This window comes from Ambystoma mexicanum, chromosome 1p (assembly GCF_040938575.1).
Source record: "Ambystoma mexicanum isolate Mex_15411 chromosome 1p, UKY_AmexF1_1, whole genome shotgun sequence".
Taxonomy (NCBI): Eukaryota; Metazoa; Chordata; class Amphibia; order Caudata; family Ambystomatidae; genus Ambystoma; species Ambystoma mexicanum.
This window is the reverse complement of record NC_090921.1, coordinates 597,656,154-597,679,757: the sequence shown is the minus strand read 5'-3', so window position 1 is coordinate 597,679,757 and position 23,604 is coordinate 597,656,154. Positions and strand designations below refer to the sequence as shown.

At 47.6% G+C, this 23,604-nt stretch overlaps 1 protein-coding gene across 2 annotated transcripts in view; it reads right to left on the bottom strand.

Moving 5' to 3' along the window:
- The window catches only part of MLLT1 (MLLT1 super elongation complex subunit), an 870,086-nt gene that overhangs the window by 217,781 nt on the left and 628,701 nt on the right, over positions 1 to 23,604 (bottom strand). The window contains exon 7 of one of the 2 annotated variants that reach the window (XM_069649554.1): positions 18,861 to 18,951. In XM_069649554.1, the coding sequence (XP_069505655.1) occupies positions 18,861 to 18,951 (91 nt within the window). Of the gene's footprint in view, positions 1 to 18,860; positions 18,962 to 23,604 lie in introns of both variants that reach the window. The other variant, XM_069649553.1, reaches the window with a different exon arrangement.

Sequence of the window (23,604 nt, the reverse complement as noted above, 5' to 3'; positions counted from 1 at the left end):
CTTTGGCATTGTGAGTTCTCCAGGGTTGCGAACAGGTCTATTTCCGGGAAACCCCATTGCGTGAAGACGTCTAAGACGATGTTTTCGTGTAATTGCCATTCGTACTCTTTGGGTAGGGGGAAGTCTCTGCTGAGTTTGTCTGCTAGCAGATTGAGTTCCCCTGGTACATGTTGTGACAGTAGGAACATGTTGCGTTTGAGAGCCCACTTCCATATATTCTGGGACAGCTTGGACAGTCCTGGAGAGTGAGTGCCCCCTTGCTTGTTGAGATAGTGCATGGCTGTGGTGCTGTCTTTGAGGACCATCACTGTCTTTCCTTGTAAGTGTTCCTGAAAGGCTTTCAGTGCTTTGAACACTGCTAATAGTTCCAGCAGGTTTATATGCTTGGATGCTAAGCTCGGAGGCCACACTCCGTGAGCAGTCTGATGGGATAGGTGAGCCCCCCCCATCCTGTAAGGGATGCGTCTGTGGTTAGAGTGGCTTCCACTGCGGGTGTGGCAAAAGTTTTCCCTAATAATAGGTTTTCCTTTGTCCACCACCGTAGCGAGAGAACCAAGGCCTGCGAGACTACCACCAGATCGTCCCATTGTCCGCTGGCCTGACACCACTGGCTGTAGAGCCACTCTTGCATTGGGCGCATGCGCAGGCGCGCGTGAGGTACCAAATAAATACATGACGCCATCATCCCTAGCAAGCGCATTGCTTTGCGTACCGTCACCTCTCGACCTGCCACATATTGGGGGATCTGAAACAGCATGTTTTGGACCCTCTCGTTGGAGGGGAAGACGAGGCCGTCCTTTGTTCGAATTAGAGCCCCTAGGAATTGTTTGATTTGGCTGGGGTCTAAGCTGGACTTCTTTTCGTTGATGGAGAAGCCCAGTTGGGACAAAAGGTCTACGGTCCTTTGGTATTGGAGAAGCATGTTTCGTAAGAATCCCCTGTTATGAGCCAGTCGTCGAGGTACGGGTAAACCGGGATGGATAATCCGCGCAGGTGGGCCGCTGCCACTACTTTTGTAAATACCCTTGGTGCAGATGCTATCCCGAAGGGTAGTACTCTGAACTGATAGTGTTTGTTCTCCATCTTGAACCTGAGGTATTTTCTGTGCGCTGGCAACATTAAAATATGAAAGTATGCATCTTTCATGTCTAGTGTTGTCATGTAATCCCCCTGTGATAACAGTGGGATTACTTCCTGCAAGGTCACCATACGAAACTTTTGGGGTTTGACAAAGTTGTTCGCTGGGCGCACATCTAATACAGGGCACATGGTTAAGTCCTTTTTGGGTACAAGGAAGTACACTGAATAAATACCTTCTGTTACCTGAGATAGGGGGACAGCCTCTATAGCTTCTTTTTTCAGTAGCTCTTCTACTTCTTGAAGAAGAATAGTGAGGTGTTCCGGTGTCATGCGTCGGTTCCGTGGGGGTCTGTATTTCGGGGAACCGTTGAATTCGATGCAGTATCCGTGGGCTATGGTGGATAATACCCAGCGGTCTGACGTTATTCCCTCCCATGCTGAAAGGAACGATGTTAGCCGGCCCCGACCGGTGATGCATGGGAGGGGACCCGAATCTTTGGGTCATTTGTTAGTATTGGGCGTGGGGCCTTTTGGACTGGAGCCGCGCCCTCTTCCTTTGCCACGACGTTGGCCTCTTTGACTGAACTGGGTGCTTTGGTTAGAGGGCCAGTTGGTAGCAGAGTAAAATTGTTGTTGGCTTTGCTGCTGGCGTTGGCCACGAAAGGAGCGTCTATTGCCATAGCTGCCTCTGTTAGGTGGCCTAGAAAATTGGTCAAGAGTCTTGATGGTATCAAACTCCTTCTTCGCATGTTCTAGGGCCTCATCAACTGCTTTCCCAAACAGATGTGTTTGCTCTATGGGCTTATTTATTAGGGAAGCCTGGGTTTCTGGCTTAAATCCCGAATTGCGCAGCCAGACATGGCGTTTGAGAAGTATTCCCTGAACCAGGGAGTGGCCAGCTGTCTCTGCGGCATCTAAGGAGTTCTTTACGATGCCCTGGTTTACAAGAGTTCCCTCTGATATAGTAGCCAACAGGCGTGAGCGCAGGGGTTCTGGTGCGTCCTCTGCTTCGCTGTGCAGCTTGCTCCACTGTGCATCTGCGTAGCTAGCTAGTAGGGAATTGTTATTCGAGATCCTGGTTGAGAAGGCGGCGGATGTCGTGATTCTCTTCCCAAGTGCATAGAGCTTCTTGCCCTCTTTGTCAGGTGGTGCCTCACTAGTAGATAGTGGTACCCCCGCTCTCTTTCTTGTGTTAGTCACTACCAGAGAGTCCGGGATAGAATGTCCCCTGATGTACAAAGGGTCAGAAGAGGAAGGGCTGAAGAGCTTTTCTATCCGAGGGTTGACCCCTCTGACTAAGGCCGGATTGGAAAGGGAAGGAGTTATTCTTCTCTTTATAGAAGCCAGGAGCGGAATGGACTGGCTGACGGGGGCTTTTTCTTTAATAACCTTTTCTACAAAGTCTATGTCCGGAAGGGTCTCCCCTGTGTCTATTTCAAAATGCGCTGCTGCCTTGCGTAATAGTGCATTAAGTGAAGGCTGGTCATCTATGGGGGAGGTGTTCCCAATAGGTGAGTCCTTGGGAGGAGAAGGATGAAAGACATCAGGGTCTGGGTGCACTGATGGGGATTGCCAAGGCTGCACTGATGGGGAGTGCCAGGGCTGTGAGGTAGCTGTATCTTCTTCAAAAGCTCCTGCGCTAGTGTAAGGGTCTTCCTCAAACCTCTCCTCCTCAAGTTCTTCCTCTCCACCTAAACACTCCTCATCTTCCTGGAGGTATTGCTCCTCTTCAGTGAGGTCATATGCATCTGTAGAAGGGGTAAACAGCCTAGGAATCTTGACCCTAGGGTCATCCTGGGTCCATTCTCTTGGTCTTTTGGGTGTGGGTGGGTTTTGGCTACCCAAAAACCTCTCCATCTTTTCCATATAAGAATGGAGTCTTTCCAGGGTCTCATGGGGAACCCCTGAATAGTCTAGAGGGGGGAAATCAGTGTTTTCGGCTTCAAAACGCTTCGAACGCTCCCACAACGTCGACAAAAGGTTTCCGTCGCCCTCAGAAAAGCCCTCCGGTAGTTCAGAAGTGCCTTTAGATGGATGGGGCAGTTCGTGGCTACTCTTGTGCTTTTTCGGCGTTTCTATATCCTTGGGTGCGGTATTCGACGTCTGTTTCGTCGTCCGCTTGCGTTTGTCCTCGGAAACAATTCTCACCAGACTCTCGACGACGAGTTCGTCAGTCGAGGGTTCTGGAGTCGGCGTTGCGCGTTGTTTTTCGACGGCCGCTCTATGGAGCGTTACGTCGGATGTTTTTGGGGTAGCGCCCGTATTAGATAAAAGCCCAATCGCTGGTCGCGGCTGCGTTTGCGGGTGGGGCTTGAGACCCTTGCGGTCTGAGGTCGACGCCGGAGTGCCCTGCGTCCCCTTCGGCGCTGGTGGATCCTTCGTCCTGGACGAAGAAGAGCCGTGGGTTGTGTGCTTAGGCCTATGGGGTCTGTGTGCGTCCTTGTCGCCGGGGTGTTCATCCCCATAAGCAGGGCGTGAGCCGAGCCCGTCGGGGCCGGGGACGGACGTCGAGGAGCGCGAGCGCTCCTTCTGGGGGTTAATGACTTCCGTAACGGACGTCGAGTTATCACCCTCCTCGTCACTTTCTGTAACAGCGGCGGCGGGTGAGGAAACTGACTTCGACATCGCGTAGTCCGCCCACCTCTAAACTTTCCGTTCTTTAAGAGTTCTTGGTTTCAAGAGCTTACAGGCCGCGCAGCTGTCCTCTTTATGATCGAGGGGCAAGCAACGATTACAGAGCTTGTGTTTGTCCTTCCAAGTGTATTTGCCCCTACAGCGTGGGCAAAACTTAAAAGGTGTCCTCTCCATAGCTGAGGCAATAAAAACTGGTGATAACAACCCCAAGGGAAAGATAGGGGAGAAAGAAAGACATTCTCGACGAGAAGGTAAAAGTTCCAAACCCCCACTCTCCCTACTGTATGTTGGCCGGCGAGGCCTGGCCACGTGTTCGGCAGCGCCGAAGGATCTCCTCCGTCTCTTCTCCTCCGTCGAAAACTTGCTCGGCGGAGAAACGGCTTCACAGCTAACGTCGAGGGGAGGGATCTTTAACAATAAGTATATATTAAGGACCGAGGTCCATAGTAATTGTTTAACAATGTCTCTCTAGGAGCTCCGCGTAAGGCGACCATAAGCTGGGCGGAAAAAAACAATCTGAGGGACCTCGACGCGTGAGGGATTGTGGGTACAACGCACGTCACTATAGGGATAGTGTTACAGACACGCCTTGTCGACGTCCCCTTTTCGACTACGAAAAACAAAATGCAATACTCCGCAGTGACCACTGGATGTCGGACCGATGCACAGCATGTGATTCTAAGCAGATTAACAAACATCAGAAATATATATATACATATAAATATAAGTGAGTGAAGAGTATGTACCACCCCCCCACTCTCCCTACTTGTACAGGGCCAAGGCCAGAGGCCTTCCAAGGCCTGGGCCGAGGCCAGAGGCCTTCTGAGGCCCAGAGTCCGTCGTGCAGGTCTCAAAGGTAGTTTTCTTCTCAGGGCGGCATCGAGCTTCGAACTTCGATGACTCGATGTGGGTATGGAAGAAACGGGGAAATATTATAATTTTTAGCAAAATTACGGCTAAAGCCAGGGAACGCCGCGGAATGCTTCCAACCAGTATGGCGGAAAAAAACAATCTGAGGGTCCTACACGCGTGAGGGATCATGGGTACAGTGGACGGCACACTAGGGATAGTATTACTGGCACGCCCTCCGGCGACGCCCATTTTCGAGTTTCGAAAAACAAACTAATACTCCGCAGCTTCCACTAGATGTCGGCCTATACACAGCATGTGAACTAAGCAGATTCCACAAGCCTCAGAAATATATATATCTCTTCAATGACATCCTCAAGACGGAGGATCTTGAGGGACATGGAGTCGACAGTATCAACGCACTGCGCCAAATTTATTTTTCAAAAGCAGCTGAAGCTGGATACTGAATATCAAAGATGAGGAATATGTGGGAGGACACAATCAATTCGAAAGAGGATACTCCGTATCTCCACAGCACTCCACATAAGGTGAGGGGTGCTGGTCTCACCTAATAAAATGTAAAGGGGATCCAAAGATCCTTTCTACCCTTGGGAACTGTAGTTCTCACAAGGTTAGCCAGAGAAAGTCAAAAGGGGAGCCCCTCGGGCAACCAGGCAACAATAGGCACCTTTTGCCAAAAGGTTGTCAAAGAGGATAACTTTTAAAAGACACTATGGAGTCTCTTAAAAATTACACCCATAAGAAGAGGAAAAGAGGCTGCGAGTGGGGGAAAAGGTTCCCACTCCGAGGTATAAGGAAAAATCATGCACCAGTAAAAGCTAAACATTCTGGGGTTGACACAGGTCAGGAAGATTTATCATTGCTATGAAAATCTTACCTAACAAAGGATTCTATTTGAAACATAGTAGTTCCAATCTGAGGTCCTCTACATTGTAAATGTAGAGTATTTTTTGGCCTAGAGGCGATGAAAAATAATTACTGTGTGTTACAAAATAGTGCAATAATGCCACAAAAAAGTAGTGTATTATGTGATTGGACATTTGTATAGCACCTTTTAGTATTGGTATGATTCCAAACTACTGAGTTGAACGCTCTCAGGAACCGCAGCCCAGGTCAGTGGAGAGAGAATAAAACCAACTTGGGTACACTTGGTATGTGTGCACCCAGTGTGCAATAGGTGATGCGTGGCTGCACAATACTGTTAAGTGCGATGCAGTGGTTGTGCGAGATCAGTAGAATGCGTGCAGCAAGACCAATGATTTGGGTATCTGCATTCTGGCGGTGTTGGTGTTTGAGAATGGGATTGTGTGCAGCAAGGTCGATTTCGAGGGGGTATAGCTACATTCTAAAGACTGTTGAGGTGAACGTGTAAGTAGGTGTTCAGAAGGGGCAAATTAATCCAGGGGTGTAGCTGCATTCCATTGTTTGTTGGTGCAGAGGAAAGAGTTAGCATAGTGGAGTGTGGGTTTCCAGTGGGACCTTGTTCATGCTTGTTCATGCTTTCCAGTGCCTGTCCTGGGGGTTGAGGGGATGGCATCTCCTTTGGTTTTGGGCTGCTAGGCTAAGGTCTTCGCTGTGTCTTTTTGGGTCAGATTGTTTTGGCTTAGACTGACGGGTGGTGACAGGGAGATCTGTCCCAAAGCTCACGATGTTACTGTATAGGTGCCAGCGACGTTTGGTCAGTAGTTCTGCTAAATGGCTTCCACGATTGGTAGTTCTACAAGAACATTCCTAGATCATTGGGATTAGCAAAGAATAAGTGCTTTGCTATATAGTTCTCCTCAGGGATTCCCAGATGTGTAGGATTAGCAAGCAAGGGCATTTCCTGGACTGATAGTTTAGTGCATATTTGCAGGGCAATGATCAAGTGCACAGTGTTTGGGTTGGTAGTTCTGCTAGCTATATTACTGGTAGGTAGTTCTGCTAAATACATTCACTGGTGTGATTAGCAAAATAGCTGCTAGACGGCTCCCCCGATGTCTAGTTTTTCTCTTGGAGTTCCAGAGGCGTAGGATTGGCACACATGTGCCCTGTTGGACTGATTGGATAGTGCATAATTGCATAGCCTTGATCAAGCACATAAGTGTTATAGATGCTTATGTAAACAAGTCTAGCGCAGTCGGTCCCGCTTATTGGCGAAAGAGGACTCTAGGCCTCAGAGTGTACGGAATTCCAGCAGATGAGTCAAGTACAGGGGTGCCACTACGATTCGGGTTTAAAGTCTGGGTGAAAGGCTTCAGGTAGGGGGGTAGATATTGGGCCTCATCACGAGTCTGGCGGTAACCCTTAAATGCGGCGGTAGCGCTATTACCTCTGCCATCTCCCACCTACGGACATCTGCCATCCAATGCACTACAGATGGTCCCAGAGGTTTCTTCCAGACAATTGCTATCCGCCATTTGGCAAGAATCAAAAGAAACTGTGCCAACTTATTTCTTGTTTTCCGACGTCCCCCCCCCCCTGGCATCATATCCCATAAACATACTCTCAGGTCACATTAAAACTGGAGCCCATCAACTCGTTAATCTTAGACATAACTGCACCCCAATAGTGTGCAATCGACGTGCATCACCAGATCATGTACAAGTGCCTTGCCGGCCCCATCCCACAATGCAGGAGTCCTGACTGAGGGTGTCCTTCACAGCATGAAGCTTGGTCGGGGTCACAAACTCTATGCAGTATGTTGAACTTAAGGTAAAACCAAGCGTTTCTCGAGACCTTTCGAACTTGCTCCCAAATCTGTGTCCATACCCTCTCAGATATCCGACTGCCCCCCTCCCTTTACCACTTGCTCTTTACCTCCATATCCTTCAGATGGGATCTCGTGCCTCACTGCCAGGTAAATACAGGAGATTCTGGCCCCACCTGCACCCTGATGATCAAGCATCACCTGCATCAACGGACTCCCGCTCAGCTCCTCTGGTATCTCCCCCCATATTGCTGCTAGCCCTTTAGTCACTGCCCGGTATGTTAAGTGTCCCTTCGAAATCCCATAATCGTACGCTCCATTCCGCACAAAGCATCAATCTTTCTCCTGCAAACAAGTCTCCCAACATTACTTCTCCTTTAACCACACAATCCCTACACTCCCAATAACCTGCCGTAGCTTCAGATCCACACTCCATGGCAAAAAGATCTCCACTATTCAACCCAGCAACATGGATCCTCCCGAGAAGCTTTTTCCATACCGCTCGAAACCCCCTTGTGCTATTAGGTACAGCGCCAGGTTTTGAGTGCCTTGCGGAAAGCTATGTAGTCTTTGCTGTCTAATGCGGGGAGGCAGGGAGTTCCAAAAAGTTGGCACCAGGGATGAGTAAGCAGACCCTCCGATCCTGGCCGAATTGGAGGTGGGGACCACTAGAAGGAGGGCAGTGCGAGTTGGGTGGTAAGGCGTATCATTTCTTCTAGGAATTTGGGGCCTGCTTTGTGCACTGCTCAGTGGGTAATACATAGAAATTTGAAGGTGGCCTTGCGTCCAATTTGGAGCCAGTGTTTGGTGCGCAGAGCAGGTGAGATGTGATCCCTTAGTCCCAATGCAAGTAGCAGTCTGGCAGCTGAGTCTTTGGAGTTTAACTGGTAGGCCGGTGAACCCAGGTAGAGGGAGTTTGCATAGTCAAGGGAAGATACGCTTCAGGAGCCTAAGGATCTGGCTGCATTGTTGATGTGGTGAGACAGTTGGGTCTGAGTCCAGTGTGCAGTTGAGGTTTTTGACGGTGGAGGTGGTCGGGTGGGATGATATGGTGCGTCATCCTGTGAGGTAAGATTTTAACTTTTGTGTTAAATCTACCTCACTTGTGATAACCCCAGAACTTTTTGCGGACTGGTGAATTATTTTTCCCTATACCTCAGTGAGTGCATACCTTTTTCCACATTCTCAGATCCTTTTACTCTTTTTATGGGTGTCATTTCTAGTACTCCATAATTGTATTCCTTTTGACACCTTTTTGGGTATATACATTTTAATGTTACAGGGTTGCCCTTTGAGCTCCCCTTTTACTTTCTGTGGCTAACCTTGTGCGAACTAGAGTTCCCAAGGGTAGAAAGGCTATTTTTATCCCTTCTACATTTTGTTAGGTGAAAACCAGCACACCCCACTTTATGTAGAGTGCTGTAGAGATGCAATTTATCCCCTTTCTCAGTAACACCTTTTTTTTTCTTTCATCTGCTTCTCACTGGGAGTGAGGTCCTATTTCCACCCTCCTGGCCATCTGTTGTTCTCCTGCACATGTGGAGTTTGTGCCTGGCTGCTGACCATTCCATTAGGTAGGTGCACTTTCTGTGCATTACTGCACCTCCTGGGGAATTACTGAACCTGAAAAATCGAAATTTGAAAAAAAAAAGAAAAAGGAAAGTTGCATAATATTGTTGGAAAGGACCGTTTCATTTGGCATTTTCATCGTGCAGCCATTTTTTGAGCTTTTTAATACCTGGAGGTGCGTTACTATTTTCAAAGCACTACTTTTGCCGCTTATTTGACTGTTTTTGGCCCTTCCGAGATGGCCGCCGTGGTTTTCTTTGTTGTGTAGGCAGGCTGTGCTGAATCACCTCTCCCTGTGCTGCACTCACATTGGTTGCTGAGTGTTTTCTTCCATCCAATCAGGGACCGGTAGTCTTCAGTCGGCCCTCTCAGCAAAGGCCCACTTCCAAGGCCCCTGTCTGCTCTCTGTCTGCTTCCGGAATGCTAATTGGGGTCCTCCCTGCACCTTAACCACAATGATGCTGCCACCTCACTCCTCTAAAAAATCCGGACTGCCTTGACTTTGCCACCTCCAGAACTATGGGTTAGTTCCTTATGGACTCACTTCTACTGCCTTTGACTATCACTGTTCTTTCTGCTTGTTGCTCCCATGTTGTCATCCTGCTGCGCAGTGCTTCCTAAAACCCTTTGCTAACATCCGATTCCAAGATTGAAAAAGTCAAATCTTGCTGTTTTTGCTTTGTACTAAAAAGTCAAAACTTGCTGCCCATTGCGAAATTCTCTGTATTTTGCTTGTATACGGATTCTTCTCTGTAACTTGCCAGCCCAGTGACCTCACCACTCTTGTCTCACACCTACCTGCCTTAGCGCCCCCCCCCCCCCCAGTATCTCCATCCTCTCCTTACTTCCACCCCAATGGCGCTCTGTTTCTCCCATCTTCTCCAACTGCTTCTCCATTGACTATCCTTCCCTTCTCACTAAGTCTGGTAGGAAGAGGTTCAAAAAGGATATATTGGCCTCTAATCCTGGTCTTCCTATCGCCGACACCTACTCCAATGCTTTCGCCAGACAGACCCTTACCGACATCCTCTTTGTCGTTCCTTCGCCAGATCTATGGACTCCTTATTTGGTCTCTGTGCTCTGCCCTATCTCCTCCTCTCCCATTAATGGTGGCACTCGCTGGGAAGTTCTCATGGCTTCCTTCGACTCCTCTAAAGTCATCATTAATGTCTACCTAAATGGCACTGTCATGGTCCAAGGCCCTCAGGCCAACCTCCTCTTTGATAGGCGCTTCCCTCGCCTCATCAATTTCCTTTCATCTCCTGCTGTCCCCTCCTCTCCCCCCTTGGCTACCTTGCCCTCGCTTTCCTCCTCCTCTGCCCCTCCGAGGGCTCTTTCTCCTCCACAGGGCGTACCTCTGATCTGTACCCCTCCCCGGAAGGTCTTTAAGGCTGGCAACCTCCTTCATATTGCCACTCTCAACTCTCGCTCTGCCGTAAAACACTCCTCTGACATCTGCCACCTCCTTGAACTAGACCTTGATGTCCTTGGTCTTACTGAGACATGGTTCACGGCCAGCTCAGTCACGACCTTTGACACTCTCCTCCCTGATCCTCTCAGCACCCAGATCCTCCCGGTCCGGTGGGGGGGGGGGGGGTAGCCCTGATCTTTCCTGAGTGGATTCCTGCCTCTATCATTCCCACTCAGACCTACTTCTCTTTTGAATGCCTTGTCTGTAGGCTTTCTCTCTCGCCTACCCATTGTCTTATTGTGGTTTCCATATACCGGCCTCCTGGTCAAATCACCTCATTACTCTGAGTGGGCAGACCTCTCCTCCTCCCTCCTGGCCTCTACCACTCAACTCCTCCTCCTCGGTGACCTCAATATACATTTAGACTCCCCTTGCTCCTCCTCTGTACTCTTCCGTGACTTCTGCGACTCCCAATCCCTCTCCATCCTCCCCTCTGGCTCGACTCACTCTGCAGGGCACACACTCGATGTCTTGATCTCCTCTGACCTCCCCTCTCCATCCCTCTGACCACTCCTCTCTGCTGGAGCGATCACTCCTCTCATCTCATCTCTCCCTCTCTCTCTCCCCTCCCCCCAAGCCTACGCCAACACTGCCACCTACCTTCTCGGACATCCGGCCCATGAAGCGTGTGTCAGCTTTTGCCGCCACTTTCTCCCCCCACCCCTCCACCTTTGGCTGTCTCTCATCCTGATACAGCCCTGTCTCTGCTCTACTCTTCAATTTCTGATACTCTTGATGCTCTTGCCCCCGTCATGAGGATCCGTTTGAAGTCCAAAGCCAAGTGCAATTCCTGGTATGACTCTGACCTAGCTACACTTAAACGTAAGTGTAGGGCAGCTAAGAGGAAATGAGGACTTCCTGTTCATCCTCTGACAAACTGGCCTGTTGCCTGCTACAAAGGCAATACCGACTCTCTGTCCCTCACCAAGAAGAGTCCACATTCAAGCACGTGGCTCTGCGGCATCTAACAACTCGGCCGAACTCTAAAATCTGCAAGGAGCTGGCCAACCCTGCTGCAGTCTCTACCCCTCCTGTTGCCTCCCAGGCTCTTTGCAATGCCCTTGGCCTCTCACTTCATTTCAAAAACCCAGGACATCCTGTCCACCCTCTCCACCCACACTCCTCCTCCTCCTCTTCCCTCTCCATCTGTGCTTGCTGACCCTCCTTTAGCCACCCTGCCACCATCCTTCTCGTCCTTTCCTCTTTTCACCCCTGACGAGGTTGCTAAACAAGTCCGATCTATGAAAGCCTCTTCAAATCAGGTTCATCCCTGTTCCTCTAAAACCATCAAGGACCACATTGACACCCTCACTCTGACCCTTGCAGATTTTTGCAACTACTCCTTTGCCCCTGGATCCTTCCCCTACCCTCTGAAGCACTCCTTTGTGCATCCTCTTCTCAAGAAATCTACAGCTGATCCTTCTTGTCCAGCTAACTATCGCCCAATTTCCATTACTCCCTTTCTTGGCAAACTCCTGGAAAAGTTGGCCATCTCTCAGTTTAACCTTCATTCCAAATCCGTTGGCTGTCTCCATGACCACCAGTCTGGCTTCAGAGCTGCCAGAAGCATGGAAACTGCTCTCCTAAACATCCGTGAAGATCTGCTCACCAACCTTGACTCTAACATTCCATCTGTATTCATCCTCCTCGATCTCTCTTCTGCCTTCGACACGGTCAACCATACCATCCTGCTCAACCGCCTCCATGAAAACCTGGGTATCACTGATCAGGCTCTGGCCTGGCTGACCTCTTTCCTCTCAGATCGACCCTCCCAGGTCCAACTTGGGTCCTTCCTTTCATCTATCTTCCTCTCTACCTGTGGTGTTCCCCAGGGGTCTAACCTCTCGCCCTGGCTTTTCAACCAATACCTGGCAACTCTCGCCCACTGCATTGCCATTTTCTGCTCAGATTTCCAGTGCTACGCTAACAACACTCAACTCATTTTCAAGCTGCCCTCTGCCACCTCCTCTCCCTCTCTCATCTCCGATTGCCTAACTGCCATTCAAGAATGGTGTGCCGCCAATGATCTTTGTCTGAATGCCAGCAAGACGGAGATCCTCCTCATCGGCACACCTTCACCATCCTTTCCCCCTCACTCTCTGGCCAGCCTTCCTTGGCCCTCCTCCTACCCCCACCTGCGAGGCTAAGTACCTCGGGGTCATCTTTGACTCCACCCTTTCCTTCTCTGCCCACATCTGAGGTCTCTAAAAAGTCAAATTTCCGACTGCACCTCCTCAGAGGTACTCTGCCTTTCCTCTCCTTCCCCCAGAAGCTCATGTTATCTCATGCTCTGGTTCTCTCTAGCTTGGACTATTTTAACAGCCTCTTTCTAAATCTACCTGCCTCTACTCTCTGCCCTCTGCAACTAATCCAGAACAGGACTGCGAGACTTGTCCTTGGCCTCAAGCCCTGGGATCGCATCTCTCCAGCTCTGAAATCTCTCCACTGGCTCCAACTCACTCAGGGTCAGCCGGTTTTCTAAGAAACAAGCTGGGGGTAGATCTCTGTCTTCGGCTGGGGCCTCCCTCTGGAACAGGCTCCCTGCCACTCAAACGAGGAGAATCATCCCTGGTTCCGGAAGCACCTCAAGACTCTTCTTCTGCCTTCGCTCCCCCTCTCCCCTGCTGATCTGTTCTCTCTTGGCACCGTGCACCTGGCCTCCCTCTGTCTTTTGGGCCCAGGTACCTGTACATCCTGCCACCCCCCCGCACTGCCTCCGGGCCACCCCTTGCACTGGGGTCTGTATCTGTACCCATACAGCCCCCCCCTTTTTCTTCCTGCACTTATCAGACCTACCCTGTCTGCTGCCTTAAACCTAGCACTTGCAAATTGCTGGCTGCATTACCACTGTTTGTTGCCTTTATCATTTATGTATTGTTATTTATCTGTTTCTCCTCTGCTTCGCACTTTCCACCTCTCCCCCCTTCCATGCACTTTTCCCTTCCCCCATGCACTTACGCGTTCTCAATGTCACTGTGCCTAGTAAGATCGCTGTTTTGTTCTCCCCTGTTCCCCTCCCTTGCCTCGTCGCGCTCTGAAACACTTGTGTACGAGCGCAATAGAAATTAAATATCAATCAACACTAAATTATGTTACAGGGACAAGCTTACCTTCAATGGTTGCTGGCAGTGATACCTTGTATTAATTTGGAGCACCTTTAACGCGGGCTGTGTTCACAGCTGTAGTACATGCACTTTAGGGTGCTTGTTTTACCATAATGGGCCCTGTTTACTTTGTTAGCCATTTTAGTGTTTGTCTTTTCTTGTTTCTTCCCCCGACATCCAGGGCGAGAAATTCCTTTGTGCGATTTTTATCTTCGGCGGGAGTCCCCTGGATTCCCCGCCCAGGCTACAGTCGGTCTGTGAGGGCAGGAAGTGAGGGAGGAGTCCAAAACTCTCCAGCCTTTTGCCTTATGCCTTGCTTGAATGGGGACAAATCCCAGTGGGGGCTGGCTGTCCTGATTGAAAAACCAGACCGCCCCTTCTTGTAAAATGCAGGGAGAGAATGCAGAGGTTGTGCTGTAGTTCCCGATAAATACTGCAAACCTGGAAGCTGAAGAGAAGACGATCACTGGCACCAAAACCAAACAGGATGAAGAAAAAGCAGCTAAAACTATTTCCAGCGATCGGAAAACCTGTGTAACCGGAGCCTGCTGTAGCCCTTCCTTCCAATTGACCCAGGGACTCCGAAAACGATGTCCTAGAGTCTGGCGAGACCCACTAGACTCGAGACCACCTGCATTTGGAGCAATCCCACGCATTGTTGCAACCTTGCGTTGCTGCAATACCCCAATACCCTGGGACCCCGAGCCACTGTGCGGTGCACAGTCTTCCGAATTCCAAATCTCGCTGAAACTTCTTGGGCATCCTGGGGGATCTCCAGAGACACGAATAGAGTCCGAAAAGTCCCCTCAGAGTGCTGGACCTTTGTAACGACGTAAATTCAACCGCCTTTCCGTCTTCTTCTGTGCTCTTTGAAAAGGTGCCAAATCCACAGAACCGCATTCAGCCGCGAGGGACACCTTGCCTAGAGCCTTCTTCATCGATCCCTGCTGCAAAGTTCCTTCTGAGGTCTAGTTTTCAGTCACCACGACAGGGAATCCACTGACCGGGTATTTGGCTGCAGATCCTGAAGTCCTCCTGCTGCAAAGTCTTCTTCAATACTGAAGTACTGTGTTGGGTTGGGTATGTACTTACCTTAAGCCTGTTAGGATCTATGTAGCCGTGGTGTGTCTTCTGTGATGGAGAGGCCTCTCATCCAGAGCACCTAGTCCCACTGCTAGAAGCCCCTGGAACCTCTTCTAACTCGGAAGTAAAGTACTCACCTGTTTGCCCAGTTTCCCTAAGGAACTCTGACTTTTGCTACTAAAGAACCTATTCTGACACTGCCTGTTGGACACTAGTCCCAGTGACCTACCTTCTGCTACTGAGAACACTCATGCTCCAAGAATAAGGGAAAGACTTTGAAGGGATTGGGCCTTTTGCCTAGAAAAGAAAATGCGTGTTTAAAAGTTAATTGTAAGAGTTGGTTGGTAACTGTAATTCTAAGAGCGAACAGTTACAAAAGTTCTTACTTACCTTGGATGTATGATGCACTATTCTTAAAAGTATGGTTAACTTATTTTCTTTCCTTAGAAACTGTTTTGCCATTCTAATAGAAAGTACATGTGAAGATATTTTACTCTCCTGTGATTAGGTTGTGCCTCTTCACAAAAGTAAAGTGTTGCTTTCACCAGATGAATCATGCAGGATAATTGTACGAGTGTCCCCCAACTGGGTCTTGCTTCCCCTGACTTGCCGTTAGCCTGTCCAGAATAAGTCTGTATTAGGTTGTTGCCTACCTAGAATAACTAGGTCATTCAGTAAGGTGTAACATTAGGTTTTATGTTCCCTATGCTATCTAACCTAGAGTCTGTGGTTCCAACTGTCCCTGATAGGTCATACCTCAGTTACCCTTATAGCTGGGAAAGGTCTAACTTGGACTGCTTGTGAGATATAAAAAAGTATATGGCTGTCACTTACCTTCAGTTTGCTGTGTGCCATTCCAAAAATAAGTTAAGAGTTACTGCTTACCTCAATCTGGGGTTCCCTGATTTCAAAAGCACCTTTAACTGAATAGTACATCCTTAGGTTTTACTCACCTAGTATAACTTATCACAAAAGTAGTTATAGGTTGTTACTGTACCTAGAATAAGTGTTCCACGATTCACAAAAAGTATATTGTCATGTTGACTGATTAAGTGATTTGTGCTGAGAGTCCGTGTGTAACTGGTAGGGTCTACTGCCCTTGAATTACTGAATGTCATTGTGAAAGTAACCATTGGTTTTTACTCCTCAAGAATAGGTGTGACCTATACTGAATGTGTATGACAAAGGTTTGACTTCCCTAGAACTACTGTCAGGGGTTCCAAATAAAGTTTATACTTTGGTCTGTGTACATTCAAGTATAGTGTTGTATGTTTATATTGTGATTTCATATAATGTGTTAGTGCTTACTTACACCTGGATTTATCTGGGCCTACCTGTATTTAAATAATCCTTTATTTTTACAGTACAAAGTGTTTCTTTGGACCATTTGTATTACAATTTCAAGTGTACTGATTCTACAGCCCTCTTTCCCTCCTAAAATAAGCCTGGCTGCTCTGTGTGCGCTATCATGTACTCAGGTGGTACAGCCTTATACTAAGAGTAGAGTCTTGTACTGCCTCAGTTGAATGGTTTTACTAAGCCCTTAGTTGGACTTCAGAAAAACGGTCCTAACATCTTGTTCCAGTGGTCGACTGTAGTACCAAAGCCCACGCCTTTTATGCAAAATCCCTTTCATTCACAGCCCTAGGGCTTTCAATCAACTGCGGGGTGGCTGTCCTCAAGGACAGCCAGCTGGCCAGTCAGAACTGGTTTCAGTCAGGCACACCTACAAAGGACAAATGTTTCGGGACCCTCCTTCACATCGTGACTTTTGAGACACTCTGAGCCTGGGCGAGCTTCAAGGTACACAAAGGACTCAACCATAGTTTAAACAGAGTAAAAGCCACAAACTGAAACAAGAAATGGCGAAAAAAGACGACCAGGGCCATTGTGGAAAAGTTGTCACCCATGGGTGCTGTACAACAGCTGAGAAATCGGCCTGCTAGTACCCTGCACAAAAAGGTAGTAAAAAGAAACCACTGCCACCAGCCATTCAAGTTAGTCCTGGTAACAAAATGTTACATGAGAAGTGGGATAAGGAGTTACTATGTATCATACCCCCCCCCGCAAACCCCCCGCCTACCCGGCACTCCACAAAAGGTGGTGTGTGCTGGACCCACACAACAGGAAAGCAAGATAAAAGTTCACTACTCTTGGGAACTGTAGTTCACACAAGAAAATGTATTTGAACATTACGAGAAGTCATAGGGACTTCTCAGTGGCACTGCACAAAAGGTGCTGTGTGTCAATGCAAAAGGCAGATGCCTCTGGGGTTTACCAGACTCCATTACTCCATTAAACAGTACGAATTAAATATACTAGTCTGTGAAACAGAAAGAGTGAGTGGTAAAAGGGCCACTCACCCAGGAGGTAAAAATAAAAAAAGTCCTGAATCCAGCAAAGTGCTGGGGGTCTCCAAGGTTAAAGGGAATTTGCACAGAAACTGAAAATTCTCCCCAACACCAATATGAGATCACATTGGCAACAATTCAAAGTCATAGGCATACAGACACCTGCTCACATTCACACAAGCACACACGTTAATGAGGGGGGAGGAAAAATAACCACAAAAAACAAAAGATGCATTGTCATATACCCGATGTGTCTTCATTATGTTGCTCCCATCTATAGCAGCCTATTTCTGTAGTTGATCTAGAAATGTGTGTAGGCATTGCGATTAGCAAAGATGTTTTTCCACTTAAACTAATTTTTGCTTTCCCCGTACTACAAAGCAGATTGTATTGATATTTTATTTCTATTGCGGCCTTACACAAGTGTTTCAGAGCACGACAAGGCAAGGGAGGGGAGAGGAACAGGGGAGAACAAAACAACTATCTACTAGGCCCAGTGACATTGAGAACGCACAAGTGGTTGGGAGAGGGGAAGGAGAAAAGTGCATGGAAGGGGGTAGAAGTGGAGAGTGCGGAGTAAAGGAGAAACAGATAATAAATAAATAATAAAGGCAACAAACCGTGGTAGTGCAGCCAGAAATTGGCAAGTGCTGGGTTTAAGGCAGCAGAGAGGGTAGGTCTGATAAGTGCAGGAAGAATAAAGGGGGTGGGGGGACTGTATCGGTAAAGATACAGACTCCAGTGCAAGGGGTGGCCTGGAGGCTGTGTGGGAGGGTGGCAGGGTGAGCAGGTCCCTGGGCCCAAAGGACATAGGGTGGCCAGGTGCATAGTGCCAAGAGAGAACAGATCAGCAGGGGACAGGAGGAGCGAAGGCAGAAGCAAAGGGGAAGGTCTTGAGGTGCTTCCGGGGAGGCTGTTCCAGAGGGAGGCCCCAACCGAGGACAGAGATCTACCCCCAGCTCGTTTCTTTGAAAAACGACTGACCCTGAAGGAGTTAGAGGTAGAGGAGCGAAGATCTCGAGAGGGGATGTATTTGCGGAGGGACAGCTGAAGGTATTTTGGACCCAGGCCCCAGAAAGCCTTGTGTACAATGCAGAGGGTTTTGAATTTAATCCTTGCATCCACTGGGAGCCAATGGAGAGATTTCAGAGCTGGAGAGATACAATCTCAGGGCTTGAGGTCAAAGACAAGTCTCCCAGTCCTTTTCTGGATTAGTTGCAGAGGGCGGAGAGTAGAGGCAGGTAGATTTAGAAAGAGGCTGTTACAATAGTCCAACCTAGAGAGAACCAGAGCTTGGGAGACCATGAGCTTCTGGGGGAAGGAGAGGAAAGGCAGAGTACCTCTGAGGATGTGAGATGTGGGCGGAGAAGGAAAGTGTTGAGTCAAAGATGAACCTGAGGTTCTTGGCCTCGCAGGTAGGGGTAGGACGACGGCCAAGGGAAGCCGGCCACAGAGAGGGGAAAGGATGGTGAAGGTGTGCCGATGAGTAGGCTCTCCAATTTGGTGCTTCAAAAACTGTAAATGAATAAACGATGCTTGTGCACAATGTCTGTCAAAGAACTAAATGCGTCAATTTAAATGAAACCACCTGTAATTCCACTTGTTTGTTTCCAGGCAGGTGGCAACTAAGAACCCATAACTCTGCACCACACATCTGCACTCTGGAGGAGGACTGTTTAAGAATGCCTGAGATTGTGAGGATTACTAGCCAATGTAGCAACGGTGCTTATGTTTTTTTCTTTCCTGTCACTCCTAACTGCTCATCACAAACTCGGCATGGAAAATAAATGGTGATAGATTGTATTACATTTTCTCATCAATAAATAATAACATACTAATGAGATTGAGTGGCATGAATAAAAACACCCACTTCTGTTGTGCGACTTGAGACTAAAGGAACAAACCAATGACATGGCAAAAAAGAAATGTTTAAACAAACTTCTCCATACAAAGCTCTGTCAATGCATCAGCTATGCTCCGGATGCAAACAATACCATTTGAAAACCTACCTTGGCTGTGGCTGTGGGATGATGGCTCAAAATCTGAATCTGAACTGGAGTCTGAACTGGAACTGGAGTTGGAAGGACTGGACCGGACTGACTTCCCCGCCAACAAAACCAAAAAGAGTTTAAAAGGAAAATGTAATCTCATCAGCATTCAAAAACAGGAAGAAAAGAAACTTACACACGATTGTGAAGCAAGATGCTGAAAATCAGTTCAGGACAAAAAGTATATTTGACTTTTGATGGAAAGGTTTTGACTTAGTAGGATAAGCATAGCATTCTTACCAAAAGGCTAATAATTTCTAAGACATTTTACCAGGAAAATCACTGTTTGTCAAACAAGCTGCAAATTAAGCCTACAAGTCACTTGAAGGATGCCTTTAGCCCTGTACGTCTTGCACTTGAAGGAGGCTGGCCACGGCTGTATATTTAATTTGAGGTCAAAAACGATGTATATGGCCTTACCCAGAAAAGGGTCCCGCATACAAGATCAGGTAATGAACGACATTGCAATGATCAGACCAAGTGCCGTTGGCAAAGCAACAAAACTAGTGGAGATGTCAATGTGCCAGGACGCAGAACATGTGTAGCTCTATGTGGAGTTCTATGACAAGAATCAAATATGGCATTAGCATGGTATGTGGATGCGAGTACCGTAAGAATTCATTTTCCTTTAGTAATAGGTTTGAAACGGGATACAAAAAAGTAGGAGTACGAGGGAGTAAGTAAAAGTATAAGTGATAAGTTGAAAACTGCACTCCTGCTGCACTAAGACAGACCAAACTCTGATTGATAAACATAAGTGAGAAGTAAGGGTAACTAAGGGGAAGAGCGTGCCAATAGGGGTAGAAGCTATCAATCATTAACAAGGGTCATCAAGTAAAAGATTGTCAGAACAAGACAGCTATGCACCTATGCACAAAGCTTGGTGTCAAAAACGGACAGCACGGACACCAATTACCAAGGAGTAGTAAAGATTGTTACAAAACAAACTGTGGGGAAGGCCGGGAGAAAAAAAAAATAGGAACTCGTGTACAAATCAGTAACACATGCCTACAATGACCCAAGGCAAAGCAGCAAAAGTCCGAATTCATAAGCCCAACAGCAAGAGTTCAAGCAAAGTAAAAAGCAACGAAATTCCCTTTAAGGGAGTTGGTGATGGGAGTTTAAAAACAACAATATTCCTCTCTAATGCAATAGACAAGCGTGGTTATAGTGTCATGCTCTGTAAGTTGGTACTGGGTTCTTTAAGGAATAAGAGGCCAGCCCGATATCTTGAGAGTGTTTGGAGGACCCCACTCGTGATTCCTATACTCCATTTCCACAACCAAATATGAAGTGAGGGTGTCAGAGGAAGAGCACTTTACTTCCCATTGGAATGTATGTGGTGCAGGACGAGGAGTTCCCTCAAAAGAGGCCACTCAAACAATTGCAAAGCAGCAAAACTACTTTAGGTAAGTCTAAGCTTTGGAACAGGTTCTCTCACCAGTGGTTACTACATTGGAGGCCCAGGGGTCGCAGCTGCAAAAGTACATTTCAGGGCTGGTTCGAGAGTAGTCTGGTCCAGTCATACTTGCTGTTAGGGAGAATTCTCAAAAATGTGCCAATTCCTCTCTACCTTCGAGACCCCTGCAATTTTGCTGGATTTTAGGACTTAATTTTTAACCTGGAGAGGGTGAGACCCTTTTCCCCCACTCTCTCATGTATTTCTTAATGTGATTTGAACTCTCTTTTGGTTGCGGAGTCTGACAAACTCCATAGGCATCTTTTACATTGTGTCACACTGCACCTTCAGTGCAGTGGCACAGGGAAGTCTTTCAGATTTCCCAAATGGTTTAAATACCTTCTCTTGGATAAACTACTGTTTCCAAGAGCAGTGAAGTGAAATTGACTTTACTTACACTTTTGACTTGCTAGACCCAGGACACACTATCTTACAATAAGGTGCTGGAAGGGTTACTTAGTATCCCCTTTGCCTAGCTTGTCATGTAACATTTATATTTTACCCTTTCCTCGATGAGTGGCTGTGACAGTGGTTTACTTTTAACTACCCTGGTGTGCTTTTACTGCATGCTGCGTTCACAGCTGTAGTAAAGCACCCAAAAGGTGCCATTTTTGTCAAAATGGCCCTGGTCTTTTTTCGTCGTTTCTTTGTGGAAATGTCCTTCTTAAGATTTATTCTGCACGCCAAACCAGGTTTGGTCCCTTTGTTCGTTTTCTCTTTGGTGGGATTCACAAGAATAGCCCGCCTCTGGCTCCAGGGTGTCTGGCAGGGGCAGGAAGCGAGGGAGGTGCCCGGAACTCATTGTGCGTAGTCTCCTAGGTGACAGGAATGCACTCCTAGGTGATAGGCTGAATGGCTGTCCGGCAAGGACATCCACCATGCTGGGTGACTGACATCTAGGCTGGAATGAATGGGAGAAACCTGCATAAAAGGCGAAGCTTTTTGGCTTGGAAGGCAGAGTCGACCACTGGACGAAGGAATCCGAAGAAGAACTTGGAAGAGACGCCTGCTGCAACTCCTGGACCGTTGGTTTGCCCGGCGAAGCCCTGTTGCTGTGCTGAAGCTACGAATTTGCCTAGAGAAGCCCTGCAAGGACTTCTCCCCTTCAGTTGGTGGGACCAATCAACTCCAAAGTAAGCCACCTAGACATCCTCTCGAAGCTGGTTCAATTTCCACTGCAGTTGCTGCTGTTAATGGTAGAGCCACCATTTTTAGAACACCAGTTTTTGTGCATAGCTTTTAAGTTGGCCAAAAGTCCCACAAAGATCCTCCCGACTCCCAGGAAGCAGGACTGAACGAGCCTGAGCCACCTCAGAGTGCTGGATCCCAGATGCAAGGAAAGCCCACCTCAACAGCCAAGAGTACGCGGTGATGCTATTTGCTGAGACGCGAGGAGCTGAAACTGCGCAGTGCCACTGAATAGAAGTGGGTCCTTTTCAGACGCTGACCGTCCCGTTGTAGTGCAGGAGTCCTCCAGACGTCCTGCCTCTTCGCCCCACAACTGAAGCCCAGGAACACAGGATCTGCAGAGCTGCACAGGAACAGAAGCCAGCTGGAACCGTTTAACTCCTAACCAAAGGTACTGTAAAGTCTAAGAACATACCTCTTGTAGTGTAACCTAGCTTGTTCTCAGTGGAGACTTGTCGTGGTTGCTTCTGTAGAGTAGCCATCAGCTTCTTTACCTCACAAGCCTAATCAGCTTGTGGCCCTGCTTTGATTTCTTCTTTTCTACAAAGACATCTACAACATTGTGTAAGACTTACTTACCTGCAAGAATTGCTTCAGCTCACCTAGACCTTTGCCCAATTGACTTTGGCCTGGCCTGGCCTGGCTCCCTGAATGACTCTTCTTCCCTCTGACATTGTGTTGTGTCTTCCTTCCAGGAAGGTGTTAACTAACTTTGCATTGGGGGGTTACCAAAAGTACTTACCCATTTCAGAATATTTGTGAGATCTCTTGTTTTATCCTGATAACCTTTTTCTTTGACAAACTCCTAAGTATTGTTCTACATGTAACAGTGATATATTAATGTCCACAGTGTCCTAGCTATTTAAGTCACCTGAGGGTGTAGGAAGTGTCTGTGTGCCATCCCAAATGGGTACTTGCAGATTTAGAGAAACTAACAGTGTGTATTTTGAAGTGTATTTGGGTGTTGCTATTATATTGCCCCTTCTGAAGACTTACTCAAACTGACTAAACAATTATTAATTTATTTACTAATCAAGAAATCTTGTATGTAAGAGTTTATTTGAATACGTGTCAGTGTGAATCTCTGCAACACCCCTACAGCTCACATTGACCCACCTTGAGATATGCCTGGCTGCTGAACACGCTACCAACCTGTGTAGTACAGACTTATACCAAAGGTTGAGTTCCTATTGCCAGGAGGTCAGGGTTGTTGTAGTGCACCCAAAGGGTACTGCATACTATCTTGCCTAATACTTGCAGACTCAGTGCGGGACACCAACAGGAGCTGGACTTGAGAATTCACAACAAAGAAGGACCTTTCTGCAGCAATGACTAAGGTGGCCATTCTTAGGAAGATCTTTCTTCATCAAACCTTCCTCCATTCACTTCAAAGGAGTCCCTAAGCATTTTTGTTTTTTCTCTGGATCCATGTTGACTTAGGGTAAGGCCTTTTTGCCTTACTCACCCGCTTCATTCATTTTGTTTGGGGTATACTGGCGAGCACCTATGGCTTCCAGTGCAGGGAATATATCTCCCTTTGTTGCTCGCCTTCATTTTCACAACGTAGAAGATCAAGCCACCTTGAGTGCAGTGCTACAGTGACACAAATGTGTCCTGTGGGCTTGTAAGCCGGTTCAGATACATATTCTTCATTCACTACTGGTGTCAGTTCCTCAAATGAGAACAAGGTAGAAAGAAGGTTTACCTTGTTGTCGGTGTCGTCACCATGACCCTGTGCTAAAATACACAAACCATTTAAGCAGGAACATACCCTTCAAGATGCCACGATATGAAGTGACGTGTCTATTTGACCATAGTCTCCAAAATTCACCATTATGACTGAATTAATCAATTTCCCTTTGCTCTTAAAATGGTGGCCTCATTTTCTTTGAATGCTAATATTTTATCTATTGGGGTCCACTAGCAGGTTGAGTCTAAAGGAGGGTTATTTTTGCATCTCTATAGCCCTAATTCCATTTGACTTGCCCAGGAGGGTAGGTAAGATTTTCATATTTATGATAAACCTTCCTGATCTGTGTGAACCCCAGAACCTTTTGC